The sequence below is a fragment of the Staurois parvus genome, unplaced genomic scaffold, assembly GCF_062004578.1.
Source record: "Staurois parvus isolate SC_StPar_1 unplaced genomic scaffold, SC_StPar_1.0 ptg000230l, whole genome shotgun sequence".
Lineage (NCBI taxonomy): Eukaryota > Metazoa > Chordata > Amphibia > Anura > Ranidae > Staurois > Staurois parvus.
The window spans coordinates 1,811,289-1,833,658 of record NW_028318026.1 but is presented as its reverse complement, the minus strand read 5'-3'; the positions used below and the strand labels follow the sequence as shown (position 1 = coordinate 1,833,658).

Below are 22,370 nucleotides of genomic sequence, written 5' to 3'. Positions count from 1 at the left end.
CCACATGCATATGTTTACACACACCGGACTATGCCTGGCCGCTGATTGGACTTCCTCTCTGGAATTTAGAACGGCTTATTACTGTGGCAAAGAGATATGAACTGATTTGGGCACAAGGTGTTGATTCCAGAACAGAGCAGGAATTCCTCATTTAAATAAACAGTTCTCTTTCCTCCAGGGAGATGAGCGTGTTGTGATTCCTTAAACATCTGCTTGGCAAACAATCTTCTCATCTTAATCCATAGATGCCAACGTGGCTTGGAATGAGATCTGATTCAATTGGCAGACAGCAGGAAGAGTCAATAGACAGGAGGATCTCAAATGCTTTTTTTTTTTTCAATAAATATTATCTGCCGGATTAAACCTACCAGAGTGATTCCTTCAATTAAATTACCGTTCTCCTTTGTGCTTGACTTTAGTATGTGGCTAATGACACAGACAGATGATAGATTTAAAGAGAACCTGTTGCCAAGGTTGTTACATATTTGCCTTGTCCAAAACCAGACACCTGTGTGAAAATTTCTGGGATTCCATGTTAATTTAGGAGGACACTTCCCTGAGACAGGAAAAATGGCAGTGTGCTATGAATACCACCTGCCACATACAGTGGTTGGACAGAAGAATGAAAACACTACATGATTTGCAGGTGTGAAAGTGCGACATGTTCTGCGTTTAAAGCACAAGTGATGTAACACTTTTGCATGTGCTGTGTGATGAGACACCTAGCTAACAGGTGGGAAGCCTCACTTTCGTCATTCACTGTGTGTGCTGCTAGTAATATATAGTTGTGTCAGAGCTTACTGAGTTTCAAAGGGGGAAAAGTGTTGGTGCCCACTCAGCTGGTGCCTCTGTGACTGAAGTTGCCAATTTATTTGTCATGTGAGCTTCAGTATCAAAGGTTATGACGGCATATACAATTTCCGGTAAAACGTCGTCCAATGAGCATAAGCACGGTCAACTGACCAAAAGAGACAAAAAGGACATTGCAAAGGATTGTGACCCGGAATAAGGAAACAACTACTGCAAAAGTGACTGCAGAGCTCAATCTCAGTCTTAATGAGACTGAGCTCTACATTGGATATATATTGGACATACACTATATTGCCAAAGGTATTGGGATGCCTGCCTTTACACACACATGAACTTTAATGGCATCCCAGTCTTAGTCTGTAGGGTTCAATATTGAGTTGGCCCACCCTTTACAGCTATAACAGCTTCGACTCTTCTGGGAAGGCTGTCCACAAGCTTTAGGAGTGTGTCTATGGGAAGATTTGACCATTCTTCCAGAAGCACATTTGTGAGGTCAGGCACTGATGTCGGACGAGAAAGCCTGGCTTGCAGTCTCCGCTCTACTTCATCCAAAAGGTGTTCTATGGGGTTGAGGTCAGGACTCGGTGCAGGCCAGTCAAGTTCCTCCACCTCTAACTCACTCATCCATGTCTTTATGGACCTTGCTTTGTGTACTGGTGCGCAGTCATGTTGGAACAGGAAGGGGCCATCCCCAAACTGTTCCCACAAAGTTGGGAGCATGAAATTGTCCAAAATGTCCTGGTATGCTGGCACCTTAAGAGTTTCCTTCACTGCAAAGCCAAACCCCTGAAAAGCAACCGCACACCATAATTTCCCCTCCACCAAACTTTACATTAGGAACAATGCAGGCAGGCAAGTACTGTTCTCCTGGCAACCGCCAAGCCCAGACATGTCCATCGGATTGCCAGACAGAGAAGCGTCATTTGTCACTCCAAAGAACACGTCTCCACTGCTCTAGAGTCCAGTGGCAGCGTGCTTTACACCACTGCATCCGATGCTCTGCATTGCACTTGGTGATGTAAGGCTTGGATGCAGTTGCTTGGCCATGGAAACCTATTCCATGAAGCTCTCTACGCACTGTTGTTGTGCTAATCTGAAGGTCTTTAGCTATTGACTCTGCAGACAGTTGGTGACTTCTGTGCACTGTGCATTTCAGCATGCACTGACCCCACTCTGCCATTTTACATGGCCTACCACTTTGTGGCAGATTTGCTGTTATTCCCAGTTGCTTCCACCACTAACAGTTGACTGTGGAATATTTAGTAGAAAGGAAATTTCATGGCTGGACTTATTGGACAAAGTACCTTGGTATGACACAGTGGAGTTGGTTTACTATTTGAAAACTAAAGGAAAGGTGACCTTGCAAAAATGAATATTCAATTTGCTTATAAATAAGGCAAGACTGTGTTGCATTGGGTGATTGGATTTAAAAAAAAAAAAATAATGTGCCAAAAGAAAAACAATTACTTGATTGTGATTGGATGATTGAAGTAAGCATAGCCATATTCACCAAGCTAAGTGTACATTTACTTTGTTTTAATTAATCAAACCTATAATCTACAGGGCTAGTGTATTACAGTTGCCAAAACCTATCTTTACAGAATATATAAGCCCAACATTTCATATTCCTGATATGTGCCTGCTGTACCATATATCTGTATGAAAAAGTATCCTGTTGTCTTTACTTTGCTTCTTTTGTGTGAAATACCTGGTGTCCCTGCCAGTCCCTCTACTTTCCTATTAAAAACTGACTACACTAGGCACAAGAGCACAGTGTGGTCAGTTTTCTAGCTGTGCTGGGAACTCAATCTGCCCTCCTCCAATGATCAGACTTCTGCTGACATGGCTCCCCAGCCATTCACAGGGAAGTTCAGTGTGATACTACTTCTCATCTCCTTGTTCTCTGAGCTCTTTATGCAGCTGAGAAAAGAGAGTATGTGATCACTTATAAAAAGGTATTTAACATGTTTTTACCTTGCATTTCTATTTTAAACCGAGTGGGTGGGTTTACAAGGTGAAGGTTCACATATACTTTAAAATGTGACAATTTCACCTTGGATAGTAAAAAGCACAATTATCATATTGTAGTAAACTGGATTCGTACATACTGCACTTTCTTCATCAAAAGATGTACCTTCAGTTAAGTGAAACAAAAGATATACACAAAAACCATTATTGTGCACATATAACAGAAAACCAACATCAAAGCTTCAAAGTCCCTTCCTGCCATATATATCAGTTAGAAAGCTTAATGATCCAATATGATGACTGTTATCGACAAAAGACAAAAACAGCCTCTAATGCACTCTCTCTCTCTCTCTCTCTCTCTCTTTCTCTCTAAATGGGAGCGATTGCCAATGACTGAATTGTTTTTAGGGCTGTTTAGAATCCTGATCACTCTCGAGGTCAGTCCACCACAATTTGACAAAAGCTATTAAAAACTAAGATTTCCTGGAAATAAACTTTAATTGTCTGATGACTGCACAGCCAGTGTGCGAGAGGGGATAGAGGAATTTAATAGACTTTGTTCAGACAGAAGTGATTTCAGTGATATCAACTTTATTGGAGATATTGAGCTTATTATAGAACTGGTGGACTCTATTATCAGTGTGAATTAAATTACAACTGAAATAAGGAACTTGTCTCAAGATAAAAGATGAACAAGAGCAGGGATGGTGATAGAAAAGATTACCTGCCCTGCTGAACTTAACATTTTTATTTCTCACTACAACTGTAATATAGTGTACTCCTGTTCTCCAACTAGCTTTAGGACACAAGACCAATGGCCAAATTTAATGTTGCTTGTTACTATATAATATATAAAACTATACATTGTATTCTGCGTACTGGTTTAAGCATAAGCCCCCAGTCACATAGGGTGCGATTTGGCATGTGATTTGCATGCCAGGTGACTTGCAAATCGTATGCCAAATCGCACCCTATTGTCCACTTTTAGAGCGGTCATAACGCTGTGTTTATGACTTGCCGCACCGATTCTATAGTAGTGCATGCACTACTTTTGTTGCGATTTGCATAGACATCTATGTCAGATGTCTTGCAAATCACAAGGAATTCAGCAGGTCACCCGATTTTGAAATCATGCAACTTCACTGTAAGTCGCACGATTTCAAAATTGGCTTTGATGTGACCGGGGTGTAATAGCAATTAAAATCCCAACACTGGATGAAATACCATTATTCAGTTTACACCTAAATATATCCTCATGCACAAAAATGAACTTTACATTGGCAAGCACTGGTTCAAAATGGGTGGTAAGATGAGACCATTGCCTATAAGTACCCAAAAAAACCTACAGAACACAGTTAAAGAATCAAAACTGAAATGTCAATGACTGGCTAGAGATCAGTGGGCTGACACAGCTTCCAACTGTTCATATCCATACAAAACGCCAATCAGGGGCTCTGCCCAGTGGATTGAAACAGTTATAGTTATGGTAATTTCTATAGCAAGGAACTCACAAGTGGTGTTCTTTCAATGGGGATCTGGAAATCAAAAGAAACTGCCAGTTGTTTTTATCCTATGACATCTACCCAACTCTAACAGCCCATATTTGAGCGAACCTGGACTTAATGCCAACGATCTACTAGAAGGACAGAAATCACTCTCTCCCAGGAGTGTTTAGCTTGTAAGTGTGTATCTTCAAATCTGAGGCATTTGTTGCCAGAACCAAATTTTCATATTGTATGGGCCATAGTGCATGTAGAATGGTCTCATACTGAAGAGCTGGTGTTGTTATTAGGCAATCACATTTGCAATGCAAGTGGCCATAGACCTCAGTCAAAGAGTGAAATCAACATTGTCTGTGGATTAGTATCTACACATTGCCTTTCACAAATTCAGTTCACATGGCTATGTTTTATTAACCTTTCTTGCTGTAATGAGCATAGCCCTTAATGAGCTTTGTTTTGTTTTCTGCTCTAATTACTCAATCACCTTTAACACATTCATTTTCATACAGATTCTTACCTACATAACCATAGACGATAACCAACAATTTTAAGGAAAAAATTTAAAATTATGACATTGTAAAGTAGAAAACACCTAACCTTCAATAAGTGAGGTGCTTTTTACTTTTTTGCTATTTTCGGGGAACAACGTTGTAATATGCCCACTGAGTTTCTTACATTTCTTACAACATTGTCAGGTGTTTCTGTGATTATTAGTGGCTACCTCCACTGACTGTACTCCCGATCTTCCTGGCATGGTAAGAATGATGTGGGTGGAGGTGACTGTACTCCCGATCTTCCTGGCATGGTAACAATGATGTGGGTGGAGGTGACTGTACTCCCGATCTCCCTGGCATGGTAAGAATAACGTGAGTGGAAGTGACTGTACTCCCAATCTCCCTGGCATGGTAAGAATAACGTGGGTGGAGGTGACTGTACTCCCGATCTCCCTGGCATGGTAAGAATAATGTGGGTGGAGGTGACTGTACTCCCAATCTCCCTGGCATGGTAAGAATGATGTGGGTGGAGGTGACTGTACTCCCGATCTCCCGGGCATGGTAAGAAAATCATGGGTGGAGGTGACTGTACTCCCGATCTCCCTGGCATGGTAAGAACAATGTGGGTGGAGATGATTGTACTCCCGATCTCCCTGGCATGGAAAGAATGATGTGGGTGAAGGTGACTGTACTCCTGATTTTCCTGGCATGGCAAAAATGACATGGCGGAAGTGACTGTACATCCGATCTCCCTGACATGGCAACAGTGAAGTGGGTAGAGGTGACTGTACTCCAGATCTCCCTGGCATGGCAAGAGTGATGTGGGTGAAGGGGACTGTACTCCCCATCTTCCTAGCATGGTAAGAGTAACATGGATGGAAGTGACTTTACTCCCAATCTCCTTGGCATGGCAAGAATGATGTGGGTGGAGGTGACTGTATTCCCGATCTTCTTGGCATGGCAAGAGTAATGTGGGTGGAGGTGGTTGTGCACCAGATCTCCCTGGCATGGCAAGAGTGACAAGGGATGGAGGTGACTGTACTCTCTATCTCCCTGACATGGCAAGGATGACATGGGTGGAAGTGACTGTATGCCTATTCTCCCTGGCATGGTATAAGTGACGTGGGTGGAGATGACTGTACTCCTGATCCCCTTGGCATGGCAAGTGTGACATGGACAGAGGTGATTGCCATTGCTACTCTACTCCCACAACCCTAGCTCCACAAACTTCACAGCAGAACTTAGCAGTTACATGACTGCAACCAAATTTGCTGAAACAATTTAGGGATTTTCTACAGAAAAAAAAAACTGTTCATAGTGACATTATTATTAAGTTCATTTTAAAATTATTTTTTACAGATGCTCCAGAGTCTGTTCCAATGTTTCAAAAAACACAAGCCTTCCAGCTCTGATATTAACCGGATTGTCTAAAGCTGAATTGCAGAGCTCCTGAACAGTTTTTAGCCTATTACTGAAAGCACTTCAACAATTGGCAGCAATGAAGCCTGATTCAAAATATTGATGGCAAAAAGATCCTTAGACTGCAACATAACCGAGATGCATGTATTACCCAAACATTCAATTACCAAGATAACTGGTAGTTAAGTGTCCGCACTCATTAGAAGTCTTCACTTTTTTAGGCAAAGAATTACGGGCAAAAAATAAGCAATTTTGAAAACAAAAGTGGTCTTGAAAACAGGCAATAAATGCCAATTCAATTTTCAGCAGGCAGTAAAGTTGTTCAGAGTTTTCAATAAACAATGTACCATTATAATACAGCAGAAAAATGCCTCTATGATATATAGCTGGACTAAATGGAAAATACGGACACGCTATTAAAAAAAAAAAGTAAAAGAAGAAAAAGGGGGTCTGGCTGTGGGCTGATGGATCATTTCTTCAGGGACCATCTTAAACTTATGTGCAAGTGTTTTGAAAATCTCACATGATGTAGCCATGTGTTAGAAATTACAGTCAGTTAAGTTCTCTGCTAAAAAAATATGTGGGTAATTTATGAAATGCACTCCGTGATGGAGATGTCTTAAGTAAAACCAGATTCTAAAAACAAATCCATTTTTGAAACATGAACTTTGAAAAAGGAACAGATCCAAGCACATCTGGCCAGCAGGAGCCTGGAAAGGGGTGGTCTGACCCAATGCCAGGACATCTTCTAAGGAAGATTATTATTGCTGGCCGATGTTGACTGATAACCGACTGTCCTTTTATGGAAACAGAATCCAACTGAGCCACAGGCAATGCAGACATGTTTTGTAGGCCAGCATCTGTTCCTTCCTACTACTAAGCCAAAGCTATTCGACCTGGATCGTTTCTAGATGATGCTTGCAAAGTAAACATGAATGATTTATCAAATGTTTCTAGCTGCAGTCTACATTATTGACATCTCGTATCAATGTATGTATTCACGATCAAAGGGTACCTGTCTCCCACATACAGCCTTAACCCCAACGATTCTCTAGGAACCTATTAAACAGTGCTACAATACATAGGCAATAGAGGTAATTGGCTGTCAACCCAAAAAAAGTCCTTTTTTTTTTTTTTTTTTTTTTTTTTTTTTTTGAGCACAGCATGTAGACCATATGTATCTATTAATATGGTGTACACTCTAGATGTATGTTGGAGTTTAAATAACTTTGCATTACAATGCAACAATAATCTACAGAGAATTACCATGTACTGCAGTAACGCATGTTGTAACTCATATCATACGTCAAGTGTTGATGTCAACAAGTCTTAAAAGAATCTGCAGTACGCTGAAGAGGTTACGCTTGTGCTCTAACATCCAGTAAGTCTGCTCACTGTGTTAGACTGACTGCACTGTGCAAAGCAATAGAGCAAATACCTGCAATTTTAAAATAATATCCTCATCTTCTGTTTAACTGGAATTATTTAAGTATAAATAAACAGTTCTAACGCACAGTTATTGTTACATCATCATCAATAATCATGTTTTAACTAGTCATGGTAGAAATATGTCCCTATGCAAAATGCTAGTTCTCTGGCTGTCATGGTGATGCTTTAGTTTCCACACTTCCCAAGCCACTGACCCAGGGCTAGTACAGAGAACTCTGACCTTTCTCTGACGTCTGTTTACTACATTCTAGTTCCAGGTCTATAACTCAGAGGTACTGAAGTTATATACTGCCAGGTAAAGTCACAAGTTAGTCAGCGATGGCATCCCTCACATTCTTCCACTGACACCAAAAGTGGGGCAGTATTCCTTCCACTGATACCAACAATAGGACACTATTCCTGCCACTGACACCAACATTGGGGCACTATTTCTCCCATTAACACCAAAGATGAGGTGCCATTCCTCCCACTGACACCAACATTGGGGCACTATTTCTCCCATTAACACCAAAGATGAGGTGCTATTCCTCCCACTGACACCAACATTGGGGCACTATTTCTCCCATTAACACCAAAGATGAGGTGCTATTCCTCCCACTGACACCAACGATTGGGCACTATTCCTAACACTGATGGGGAATTTTCGACTTCCACTGACCACAGTCCAGCCCCCTTAAAGCCTGAAGGACAGTAAACTGGTGCTTTGCTTAGAAAGTTTATAGACCCCTATTTTACATCAAAGTAAAAGGAGTTAAGGAAATGCGAAAGATGAGTGGTCATTATGGGAAGGAACTCTGCTTGTTTTCTCACATTCACAAATCCATCCGCCATTATTACAGCCCTGCGTTTTCTGTATGGAACAGTAAAAATAGACATAAATACGTCTGGAACCTTAAGACGGTTGTCAATGTAGTAATTCTATTTTTCACTGGAAACTATGATTGCTTTTTTTATATATATATTTCATCATAAGGAACATATGAAAGATAGAGCCTTTCACCTGAAATGCCATTGTCGCATGAATTAACTTTCATTAATTCAGGGACTTCAATTAGCATATGAAATATACTTTCAAAGACCCGTGAAAGCACTGGCTGGCTTACAGTAAACCAAGGCAGGCATACACGTTAAAACAGCTTGTTTTCTGTTTGATACCTCACATATGCTTAAAAACCTATTCACTTAATGGCTGTCTGCGAATCGCACACAGGAATAATAAACGGCCATTGAACAGTATCCCTAGTAGAGAAATGTAATGGGGAATTACTGCTTATCAATGCAATGCATTCAATACTTTCACATTTTGAACCAACGAATCAAATATGATCTATACAGCGCTCCATAATAAATAATAAATTATGTGTACATTTTAAAGTGGACCTGAACTCAAAAAGTGAAGATCTGCTAGCTTATGGGGAATATCTAGAGAAGGTAATAGTGTGTATGCAGTACCATGAAAATTCTAACTTTCATCTTGAATTCTTTCTAAAAATAGTAGAGCACTTTTTGGGTCTAGGAACTACTGTCTAGGCACAGGACATAGTTCAGCAATGGGCAAACTACGGCCCGGCGGACCTTTTAATCCGGCCCGCGGAGCGTGATGTGAGGCTGTCAGGATGTGTGTAGGCGGGGCAGCGTGACGAACGTGAGGGGAGCTAGGCTCCTCTCACAGTCCGCCCTGAAGACCGGAATGGCGCGGGAACACGGCGAGAAGAATGCGCGGAGCAAAGGTAAGTAAATTGACACAGGGGGGACTTACTATAGGGGGGATGAATTACTATATGGGGGATGAATTACTATGGGGGATGAATTACTATATGGGGGATGAATTACTATGGGGGATGAATTACTATGGGGGATGAATTACTATATGGGGGGATGAATTACTATGGGGGATGAATTACTATGGGGGATGAATTACTATATGGGGGATGAATTACTATGGGGGATGAATTACTATATGGGGGATGAATTACTATGGGGGATGAATTACTATGGGGGATGAATTACTATATGGGGGATGAATTACTATGGGGGATGAATTACTATATGGGGGATGAATTACTATGGGGGATGAATTACTATGGGGGATGAATTACTATATGGGGGATGAATTACTATATGGGGGATGAATTACTATGGGGGATGAATTACTATATGGGGGATGAATTACTATATGGGGGATGAATTACTATAGGGGGGATAAATTACTATATGGGGGATGAATTACTATGGGGGATGAATTACTATATGGGGGATGAATTACTATGGGGGATGAATTACTATGGGGGATGAATTACTATATGGGGGATGAATTACTATGGGGGATGAATTACTCTATGGGGGATGAATTACTATGGGGGATGAATTACTATATGGGGGATGAATTACTATATGGGGGATGAATTACTATAGGGGGGATGAATTACTATATGGGGGATGAATTACTATGGGGGATGAATTACTATGGGGGATGAATTACTATATGGGGGATGAATTACTATGGGGGATGAATTACTATATGGGGGATGAATTACTATGGGGGATGAATTACTATATGGGGGATGAATTACTATGGGGGATGAATTACTATATGGGGGATGAATTACTATATGGGGGATTAATTACTATGCTTACTATGGGGGAATATTACTATACCTACTATGGATGACACATACACATCATTCATCTACTCTTGGTCCGGCCCCCGGGTCCAATATATGAACCCATTGCGGCCCTCAAGTCAAAAAGTTTGCCCACCCCTGACATAGTTTGTGCCTCGTAACTGTATATCTGTAGTGTGAGGTTAAGGTACTGCTACCTGTGACTGCTAATCTCAGAAGATTTTGGGTAACATTTGGTGATGTTCCTACCATCCTGCTCACTGTTTTACTTGCTGAAGAGAAAGCTGTACTTGAGGACCTGCAGTGCACGAATAACCCTGCTCTTGCTTCATTCATTATGTAGATATAGGATTTCTGTACTCTCCTATTGCTTTTTAATCATTACCCAACCAGTCATCAGTAGGTAACAATGAAAAAGCAAAGTCCTGCCATGGACCAAGATGGCCCTACCCAAAAACAGTACAAAATAAAGGCACATGAGGAAGGATCAGCTGTAGGGAGCCTATACTGGTGACTAGACCTTTGCCCTCTACTTGTCTCTTGGGTAGAGCTTCCACAGTACAGATCCTCTTTAAGGACCAGTTCACACTACATGTGTTTCAGTGTACTTTTTTTCTGCATCCAAAATGCACAGAAAGTAGGTTATATGGTTATCAATGTCATAGTTTACATCAGTGCTTGCAGTTCCAGTGTGTTCCAATTGTACAAAAAAAAAAAGTAGAACACGCTGCATTTTCCTGCACAGAACTGTAGTGGAATGGGGTAAAATGCATCCAAAACACACCAGAACTCACTGAAGTGCTGTAAAACATACCAAAAATGCACTGGAACACACATGTCCCTATTTAAATTGAAGAAAAAGAGTGGGAAAAAAATTAACTGGAAAGAATCAAAAACGCACTGGAATGCGTCATAAATAATATGTTTGGCATGACCATGTTTCACCAATGGGCATCAGAAATCAATTAATAGTCCCATTACTGTCTTTTACTTTATTGTAATAAAAATACTGACATGACACCAAATTAGTATCCTGACAATAAGTCGCTTCACTATTTTGGACCATGACCATATATGCACAGGTCTGGTCACCAGATCGCTATTTTAACTCTTCCTTGAACAGTAACCAAAGCAGGCTAATTGTATTAAGACATCCCTTATTAAGATCCCATTTCACTGCCAAGCAGTATTTCAAATATGCAGAACACATGGAGAGAACAATGGAGTGCAAGACACGAGTCTTATGGAGAATATGGACTTCTTTGCATGTGACAGTGAAGTGAGAGTGTCAGTTCTGCTTTACTGCTTCAAAAAATGTCAGTTTTTAGCAACATATTCAAAATAAAAACATATTTGGGCCATAGTTAAATAATGGATTAATCTGTGTAAAAAGGCCTGAAAACCCAACCCTCATGATTCCTGACCCTACAGCTCCTCTCTGTCATATACAAAGCTGTTTCAGTCCTTTTCCTTTGGGAGAGTGCATGTGATCAGCACAGGGCCAATCATCGCTGTCCAGACAGAGGATCAGGGGTTATGTAGCCTCATAGGACAGCCAGAGCAGAAGGAAAACTCCTCCTACAAGCTTTAACCAGTGCCCTGCTGAAGTCACAAGACAACTCTAACTGCTGATGAGAAAAGGTATTTAGCAGTTTATATTTACTAAAATAATTGCATTTCCATGTTAGGTGTACTGTGGGAGACCAGATATAGTGAATGCAGGGTCCTGGGTTTAGTAACACTTTAATAAGACACAACTAGTGTAGGTACCTGAATTTGACTTTGCATCACCCTCTTGCAATCCCCTATACCCAGGGAGGGGTCAGGCTATGTGCCAATCAGGTATGCTGCATGCTATTGTGCTGACAGGGATCATGCTGATAGGGGAATAGAGCAGAGTGAGCAGAAACGTGACCTTATCAGTCTGCTACTGCTTTTTTACTGTTGCGCTGCACTCGGATTGCATGTGAATAGCACAGGAAGGCATGGTGCATTCCTGTACAATTCAGGATGTGAACCAGCCTACAGCTGACCCCTTGAAACAAAATGTTTAATATAAATATAGTCCTCAATAAACACAAAGAATATACATTCACTTTGCACCAAATGCCTTTACAATCCCAGACAATGACTTGTAAAAGTAGTCGTGACATCAGGACTATGCTGGACATAACCCATGTAGTGGACAGAGCTGTGGGAGGGACTCAGCAGGTCTGCCCACTATGCACTGCCTGCAGAAAACTACAAGAGGGGGTGGAGACAAGACCAGTCACCCTGTACCAGGAGAGAGAGCAGCAGTGACCAGTCTTTATTACAGGAAGAAAAGTCTCACACTGGATTACTGCACAGATCTGGAAGAAATACACAAAGCACACCAAGATTCAAGATTTGCTTATCCTGGAGTTCAGCTTAAAGCGGAAACTTCACTCTGTCAATCAACATGGACTATTTTTAATCCTCATGCCGCTAACATTAGCAAATAGATGGGAAAGTATATTATATTTACTTGCTTTATATATTATTTGTTTTTACATTTCTTTAGTTACTTCCTGGTTTTGTGCCTAGGCAAATGATGCCATACATCCCAAGAGTCTTCAGGAGGGGAGGGAGGTTTCTCAGCTCAACCTATTGCTGAGCTAAGGGCAGATGGATTCCAGGAAGTAAATGCTACATATATCCTCTGCCCTTACTCAATATGGCCACTGCCAGAAATGCCAGGGGGTTCTCAGCAAAATAAATCATGGAGACATGGATGGGTGGGGGAGTTTGTTTTGAATATTAGAAATGAATTAAATAGCATTTTTTGGTTTGTGTTGCTCAGATGCAGTGTAGTTCCACTTGAAGCCTGAGTTCACATATGTGCGGGGGCGGTTCGCAGCGTGCTTTCAATCCCTGTTATGATATTGGAAATCGCGCATGAAAATCATACCGAACTTTTTTTTAAATCGTACTGCGGCCAGCCCACACATGTGAACTGCCTCCACAGAAAAGCCTTTTAGTTCACGTCATGTGAATCAGATGCGGTTCAAAACGCATCCAAATCGCATATATGTGAACCAAGGCTTAAGGAAGAAATAAACAAGTCACATTCAACATTTTCATCAGCCTTCTATGTAGGTTTCATGTGCATAGTGAAATGATTCCTAAATATTATTTCATATTAAAAACAGATTATTCGACATCCTTATATGCTGCTGCTTGGTAGCATGTATGTGAATTATATGGGTGGGCAGTAGGTGTATTCATTTAAAACATACACACTTGGGTCTGGCTATGCACAATTATATACTGTATTGCATACCTTTATTTTATTTGCATCCAATCTCATTAAAAGTGGTCTACATAGTCCTCCAGAGTTCAAACATTAACTATTTTGTAAACCCAAACTATAAAATGCCTTTAAGCAGTTCCTTTGTAAATATAACATTTATTATATCAAGCTTTTCTTTATAGGTGTCTTCAAAGTACAATAAAATATCTGTTGATCCTGCCAGTGCCATCCTCCTGCTGTAAACGGGTGGCAGCGCTAATCTCAGATACTAGAGTATTGTGGTTGGGTTGTCAGCCTGCCATGCATGTTCCCAAACCAGGACTGCAGGCACTGTAACAGAGTATACCATCTGATATCATAGAAGGCTACACATCCCACCAGCACAGCAGTGTTTGATTTAATGCTGAGATCTGACAGCCATGTCACCAGCAGTAGCCAAATGCTACGGCTTTCACTTCATCCACAAGAGACTCAGGTATCAAATAAATATCAAAATTTTCTACATATTGTGGGCTCTCTCTTTCAGCTTTTACATACTGTATACGTGAGAGTCCTCTTCACTCCTCCCAAGACGTCCTGCTCCCTAGCACCCTGGTCACCACGTCCAGAACTTCTCCAGAGCCTCCCTGGAACTCCCTACCTCAATCTGTCCGGCTATCTCCTACTCTGTCTGCCTTTAGGCAATCCCTGAAAACTCATAAGCCTATCCCACCTCCACCTAAAAACTGAATTTTTAGGCTTAGTTCACTAGTTCACACTGGCATCACGGGGGCTTCTTTTTTTTTCATAACACCCCCCCCCCCCACCACCACCACCCCGACCGTCCACCGCAGTGTGGCAATTCTGACAAACAGCACCACCTGTCAAACTCACGCCTTGAAGTCATGGGATCCCGCTTCAACTGAGTGCCAATCATGGCTCTGGTTGTTGCAACACAGTAGTTCCATGTAAAATCCCCATTGGGATAGCATAAAAAAAAAAAATACCACTGAGAATCGAAAGACAGACATTAAGGAAGCTGTCAACTCCATCTGAAAACCGGTCCACTGTGAATTGTTTTTCAGAAGGCGGTAAAGTCTACAGCTCATGGGAAAGAGGTCTTGCTTTCTCCATCAACTCATCTCCCACATCCTTTATGGATCACTTGTTCTTCCCTCTTAGATTGTAAGCTCTCATAACCAGGATCCTCCTGACCCTCTTGTTTTCAATTATAACTGTACTGTCCCCTTTTATTTTGTAAAGTGCTGCTCAAACTATTTGCGATATTTAATTCCTGTATAATAAATATTCTAAGGACCTATAGCCTCGGTAATCATACAGGACCATAGAAAGTGCAAGACCACTCACAGGGTTAAACACAAGCCGTCATTAAAGCCGGATTAAACCCAAAACCAAAAATGTAACATATTGCAGCTTACTAATCATTAGATGTAATAGCTGCATTAGTTTTCTTTTTTAGTCATTTTCCCCTGTTTTCACCTAGTAATCTGGCCAGTAACATCCCTCCTGTATTAGAGTGCCCCCATTTGGGCTGAAAGTGCACAGGGAGCACAGGTGCATTGTTAATTCTGGGGGAAGAGGAGTGTTAGATGTACTAGCAGATTTAGATTCACTAGCAACTTTAGGACAAACTCCAGCTCACACTGCAGTTACACAAGCAGTTAAAGCAATAGTTTTGTTCCTTTGGGGATAAAGGTTTTACATGCATAAATAAAAGTTGATCATTATAAGCACCCCTGTCAGTGTTAAATGGTTTGTCCCAGTGCTCTAACTGCTACATCTGCAGGACAGCTTGTTCTGTTCAAAAAACAACAGATTTACTGGCTGGTTCATCAGATGAAAATAAAAGAAAACCTAAAAAAAAAAAAAATGCAACCATCACATCTAAAAATTGGTAAGCTGCAATATAATAAATGTTTGCTTTTGGGTTTAATGCCACTTTAAAACAGGGCTCCATCCCAGCAAGCATCCCAGAGTCCTGTATTTTCAAAAAAGGCAAATATGCAATAAACGGACTGAAAGACAGTTCATCCTACTGGAGAGAGTATTAAAAAAAAACATACAGATGGGTGTCAAAAATAGCCAAGTGTCAGATTTGCTGGAGTATTTCTCTGTTGGCACATGTTCGTAGTCACAGCTGTTAATGTATTCTCTGTTTCCAAGTGCAAGCCTTGCTGGCACTCGCTGCAAACATTTGAAAACACTAGTGCTTGCTTCTACTTTTAGAGGAAGGCAGTAATAATTTAAGCTTGTTTAACAGGGAATGTGGTATAAATACTGATGACAGATTCAATTGGATTTTTTTATATTAGTATCACAGGTTATTATTGTGCTGCTGATTTATTTTTATTCGAGTAAGTTGCTACTGTTTAAAAAAAAAAAAAAAAGCTACTGTTCAGGAGTAAATATGAAAACATCATTCCTGTTATCCATATAACATTTACCCTCCAGCCAAGATCAAAAATTAAATATATGCAATTATGTAACGTTTAATATGTATGTAAAGCTTATATGTAATGCTTATATGTAACGTAGCTTTTATTAAAATACCTCTTGCCATGAAGGTCCTTGTTCAGGCACTTCCTGTTTTAGGGTGACAACACTCTGTCCCATTCTCCTGCGTTGTCACTCTGGCACACAGGCTGCCAGTGGAGATTACAACACACACTATATAGGCACAGTCCGTCTGTGGTCACCATCACAAATCCTACCCCAAGCAAGGTTATGGAGCCACATTGCTGGAGTGCAATGCATATAGAACGAATACGAGTGGCAGGAGATCTGAGACACTGGAATTTCATCTTAAAGAAAAAAGGATGATTTATGATACATAGGGCTTTAGCAAACTAGAGGTCATCTAGTAAGGGTTTACTACTACTTTAAAATTGGCATGTATATGGGCAGCAGTTTTGTGCTCTGTGGTCCAGGTTTTTATCCAAGCCTCACCAAGTGAAAATATATTCAATATTAAGATATTTCTTACAGCCACCAATAAGATCCAACCCTACTGGTGCCAGCAATCACAGAGAGGAACTTCAGACTTCAAGAAGTTCACATCCAATGTCACTGTGAAGAGTTGTGTGCATTCTATGGTTGCAGTGGGTAACAGAGCCGAAATATGAGAACTAGAATGATTTTCTGGTATTAGCACATTTGCAGAGCTTCCTAGACTCCAGAGGACCTTGCACCACCTATAGTAAACGTTCCCTATAGATCATGAATAATAAAAATAACTACAAGGCTGTGGAACCCAGCAGTCCCCCTTGCAGATGAAGCTCTCCTGGCACCTCTCCCCCTATGCCTCACCATTTTCTTTCCTCCATCATTGAGAGCTGGCTGTTTCTTCTAGTCAGCCCCCGTACACACATACACAGACAAACGTCTAATGCCATCATTTTGTGTACGCGTTTCCATGAGCATCAGAATATTGCAATGTTTAGGCCCTTCTAGAAACACATCCCCTTGGGAGGTGTGACACTGACATTTTTTTTTTAGGAGACTAAGGGTGACACATAGAGGGAGGGGGAAGAGTCAAATGCCAAGAGCCAGTCCTGTCATGTGGAAGGAGGGAAAGAGAGCCAGCAATAGTGATGTCACATGGAAGAAAGAGAGTCAAATACTAAGGGAAGGGACAAGAGTCAAATGGCAAGAACCAGTGCTGTCACATGGAAGGAGGGGAAGAGGGTCAAATGGCAAGAACCAGTGCTGTCACATGGAAGGAGGGGAAGAGGGTCAAATGGCAAAAACCAGTGCTGTCACATGGAAGGAGGGGAAGAGGGTCAAATGGCAAGAACCAGTGCTGTCACATGGAAGGAAGGTAAGAAAATCAAATTCCAAGCACCACTGATGTCACATGGAAGAGGGACAAATTCCAAGAACCAGTGCTATCACAAGAAAGGAAGGGGAGAATATCAAATTCCAACACCACACATGGAAGGAAGGGAAAAAAAAAATTCAAATTCCAAGAAACAGTGCTGTCACATTGAAGGAAGAGAAGAAAGCCAGCAATAATTCTGTCACGTGGAAGGAAGAAGATCAAATACCAAGAACCAGTGCTGTCACATGGAAGGAAGGTAAGAAAGTCAAATTCCAAGCACCACTGATGTCAAATGGAAGGAAGGGAATAGGGTCAAATTCCAAGAACCTGTGCTGTCACATGGAAGAGAGCCAACACTAGTACTGTCATGTGGAAGGAAGAGAGTCAAATACAGAGAGAAGCGAAGAGAGTCAAATGCTGAGAACCAGTGCTGTCACATGGAAGGAAGGGAATAAAGTCAAATGCCAAGCACCCGTGCTGTCACGTGGAAGGAAGGGAAGAAAAACAAATTTAAAAAACTAGTGCTGTCAATCTAAAGGAAGAGAAGAGAGCCAGAACTAATGCTGTCACATAGAAGGAAGAGAATCAAATACAGATGGAAGGAAGAAGAGTCAAATACGAAGAACAAGTACTGTCACATGGAAGGAAGAGAAAAGTCAAATTCCAAGCACCACTGCGGTCACATGGAAGGAAGGGAAGAGGGTCAAATGCCAAGAACCAGTACTGTCACAAGAAAGGATGGGCAGAATGTCAAATTCCAAGCATCACACATGGAAGGAAGGGAGTAAAGTCAAATTCCAAGCGCCAGTGCTGTCACATGGAAGGAAAAGATGAGAGACACCACTAATGCTGTCACATGGAAGGAAGAGAGTCAAATAGTGAGGGAAGGGAAGAGTCAAATCCAAGGAACTAGTACTGTCATATGGAAGGAAGAGAGTCAAATACCGAGGGAAGGGAAGGGAAGAGTAAAATCCAAAGAACTAGTGATGTCATGTGGAAGGAAGAGAGTCAAATACAGAGGGAAGCAAAGAGAGTCAAATGCCAAGTACCAGTGCTCTCACATGGAAGGAAGGGAAGAAAGTCAAATTAAAAAAACTAGTGCTGTCAAACTAAAGGAAGAGAAGAGAGTCCGCACTAATGCTGTCACGTGGAAGGAAGAAAGTCAAATACAGAGGGAAGGGAAGAGAGTCAAATACAAAGAACCAGTACTGTCACATGGAAATAAGAGAAGAAAGTCAAATTCCAAGCACCACTGCTGTCACAAGAAAGGATGGGAAGAATGTCAAATTCCAAGCATCTCACATGGAAGGAAGGGAATATTGTCAAGTTCCAAGTACCAGTGCTGTCACATGGAAAGAAAACATGAGAGCCAGCACTAATGCTGTCACATGGAAGGAAGAGAGTCAAATACCGAGGGAAGGGAAGAGTCAAATCCAAAGAACTAGTGCTATCACATGTAAGGAAGGGAAGAGAATCACATGCTTCCCCACAGAACACTACCAAGCACACAGTAGCAGATAACAAAGGTGCAAAAATATCCATTTGATTTACAACCTTCTATTTAAGAATTCTATGAAAAATACACATTTTTAAAAATTACATAAAAAACAAAAACTATCCAAATACAAAATAAGGAAAAATAAAAAAAAACAAAGGAAGGAAAGGTTCAGATAAGCTCCAAGGTGTTTGGAAAGTATAGCCTCATTAATATGCATATATAATTAAAGAATTGGCCAGGCATCCCTCAGAAATCAATTGAGGTTTTTCTACCTTGTCACTCTGGCGGCACTGCAATATAAGCACACACGGCGGCCCAGGACTGTGACCACATATCAACCCTAAGAAAAGACATTCTTCAAACAACTGCCAATACCTTCACACAAATGTGGCCACAGCAAGCTGGCAGCCAGATAGTGTTTCAAAACACCATCTGTGCTGTGCACAGGCTCTCCAACCAAAAAAGCAGCATGTCCTGCCGAAATCAGACAACATCCAGGAATGCAAGGAGACAGCACAGAACACTCCCTGTCTCTAGCAGTACCGTATGCCCGCTAGAATCCAAAGTGTTACACGGCCTACCCTGTCCCCTGACACTTCCACCCCAGCCATGCTCTTTCCACTGGTCCTATCCAGCTAAGCCAGATGTGTTTTTACTGGCTCTGCATCTTAAATTGGGGAACGGACCCTCATCCAACATTAATATTTTCTTCTGCATATTTGACTTGGAGGAAAAAAAATCACAGTTCCAACCACAGTATACACAGCATAACTACTTCTGCAGACATTTTTACATCTCATTCAGCCCAAATAAAAAGCACTTTAAATACAAATTACAGCCCAGCTGAGATATGAACAAGGACCTTAATCAGCATTAATCATCAAAGACCAGTAATGAGCTAAACAGATACAGACCATACCAGACCAAACCACGTTACTGCTATTTAAATGTACATTTTACACAGGATATAGCATTCATCAAACCAACACCTACATACACAGACACCCCATCTCTTATCTGTAATCCCTTCATCCAGGAAATACAAAACCGAAATCCTCCTCACTTATCTATAAAATCATCCAACAGACAGACGACATCACCAAACAGCTACATGGAGGAGACGATAAAAGTAAGGAAAGCTAGCAGCAGAAAACCGTCCTTTATTCTGAAATCACACTTCATACTTCATATGTTTGCAGCAAAGGAATTCGAAGCATGAAACATTGCCATCAAATATTATTTATATTATAAAGCCAATATCTCTCTACACATGCCTGCTGGCTTTATAAGGTTTTCATCTTTTATATACTGACATGTATGATCTTTAATATATAATCACAAGTCTTTATGCACTTATCAATATAGTGTTTATAAGTATATAATCTGTTTATTAGGATATATGCATTTGTATATTGTGTGAGCCCCTGATATATTCACACACATATTAATATATACATATTGTATACATGTGAGTCTTAGATATATATATATATATATACACACATATATATACACACACCTATAAACACATACACGTGTCATTCTTGCCCTTTCTTTCTATATAAATATATACATTCACAGTTATAATATATATATATATATATATATATATATATATATATATATATATAAAATTCTGTTTTCTTTCTGCTAGTAGTTGACAGGGCATTGCAATAAAGGAGCCTTACAAGGCATGTTGCATATGTGTATGATATATCTGCACACATATTGGGATCTACATTTTAATTTTATATTCTATTATACACAACCACACATATAATAGTGTCATTCCCCCTGGTAGCTAGTAGGGTATTGCAATATTGCAAAGGAGACTCACCCTGCATGTCGACACACATTAAAATCTACATTATAGTTGTATAATATTATTTACAATATAGACATATATAATTTATTAGTCTGATTCCCCTATTAGTTGGCAATAAAGGAGACTCACCAAGCATGTTGCACACACACACATAAATATATATATATATTTATCTTAGGATCTACATTCGATTAGTATATTATATACTAAAGAGTCTCTCTCTCTCTCTCTATATATATATATATATATATATACACATACATACACACACACACAGTATATACGATCACTCTTGCTATATATATACTGTATATATTATGTATAACCCTGGCATGGTGCTGTTATGATCCCTGTACTAGTTGTCAGGATGATGGTAATAGAGGTCACTCACCAGGAATGTTCTGTGTACATATATATATATATATATATATATATATATATATATATATATATATATATATATTCCATTAGTACATCATTATTGTATTATCATATGAGTCTCTCTCATATATATATATATATATATATATATATATATATATATATATATATATCTCCTGTGTATCCCTGGCATAGTGCTCTCCTGATCCCTCTACTAGTTGTCAGGATGATGGTTATGAAGGGGACTCACAGGGCATGTTGTCCACACATTAGATGAACATTCTATTGATATTATACTGTAGTATTGTTATTATAAAGGATATCTATCTATCCATCTGGTGTATATCCCTGGCATGGTGCTGTGGTGGTCCCTGTAGTAGTATGATATAGGGTGGGTATCTATTTCTCTCTCTCTGGTGTATATCCCTGGCATGGTGCTGTGGTGGTCCCTGTAGTAGTATTATATAGGGTGGGTATCTATCTATCCATCTGGTGTATATCCCAGGCATGGTGCTGTGGTGGTCCCTGTAGTAGTATTATATAGGGTGGGTATCTATCTATCCATCTGGTGTATATCCCAGGCATGGTGCTGTGGTGGTCCCTGTAGTAGTATGATATAGGGTGGGTATCTCTCTCTCTCTGGTGTATATCCCAGGCATGGTGCTGTGGTGGTCGCTGTAGTAGTATGATATAGGGTGGGTATCTATTTCTCTCTCTCTGGTGTATATCCCTGGCATGGTGCTGTGGTGGTCCCTGTAGTAGTATTATATAGGGTGGGTATCTATCTATCCATCTGGTGTATATCCCAGGCATGGTGCTGTGGTGGTCCCTGTAGTAGTATGATATAGGGTGGGTATCTCTCTCTCTCTGGTGTATATCCCAGGCATGGTGCTGTGGTGGTCGCTGTAGTAGTATGATATAGGGTGGGTATCTATTATATAGGGTGGGTATCTATCTCTCTCTGGTGTATATCCCAGGCATGGTGCTGTGATGGTATCTGTAGTAGTAGGTGTCAGGATGATGGTAATGAAGAGGACTCACCGGGCATGTTGCACGGACAGGGCTGTGAGCTCCTCCCCGGTCCCCCGGTCCTAGCAGAGTGTCCCGGCCCGGTGGCAGTGCGGAGCTCCCCCGTCCATGCGGAGCCGTGAGCCAGGCGCGGACAGGCGGAGGTGTGACAGTCGGGCTGGCGGAGATGTGAGAGATGACAGCAGCACATGTGTCCCTGAAGCCAGCCCCGTCTCTCCAGGCAGAACAATGCTAGGGATGTGTGTACGCATGGAGTATGTCTGCGTGCAGCATCCGATCACCT

General features: G+C 40.9%; 1 protein-coding gene across 9 annotated transcripts in view; it reads right to left on the bottom strand.

Moving 5' to 3' along the window:
- RUNX1T1 (RUNX1 partner transcriptional co-repressor 1) overlaps nt 1–22,370 on the bottom strand; it is a 200,120-nt gene that overhangs the window by 106,663 nt on the left and 71,087 nt on the right. For 2 of the 9 annotated variants that reach the window (XM_089679673.1, XM_089679675.1), the window contains exon 1: nt 22,100–22,335. The exons of 5 other annotated variants lie outside the window; for them this stretch is intronic. In XM_089679673.1, coding sequence (XP_089535799.1) covers nt 22,100–22,277 — 178 coding nt within the window. In that variant the 5' untranslated portion in view covers nt 22,278–22,335. Of the gene's footprint in view, nt 1–22,099; nt 22,336–22,370 lie in introns of those variants that run through there. 2 more of the 9 variants (XM_089679677.1, XM_089679679.1) reach the window with 2 other exon arrangements.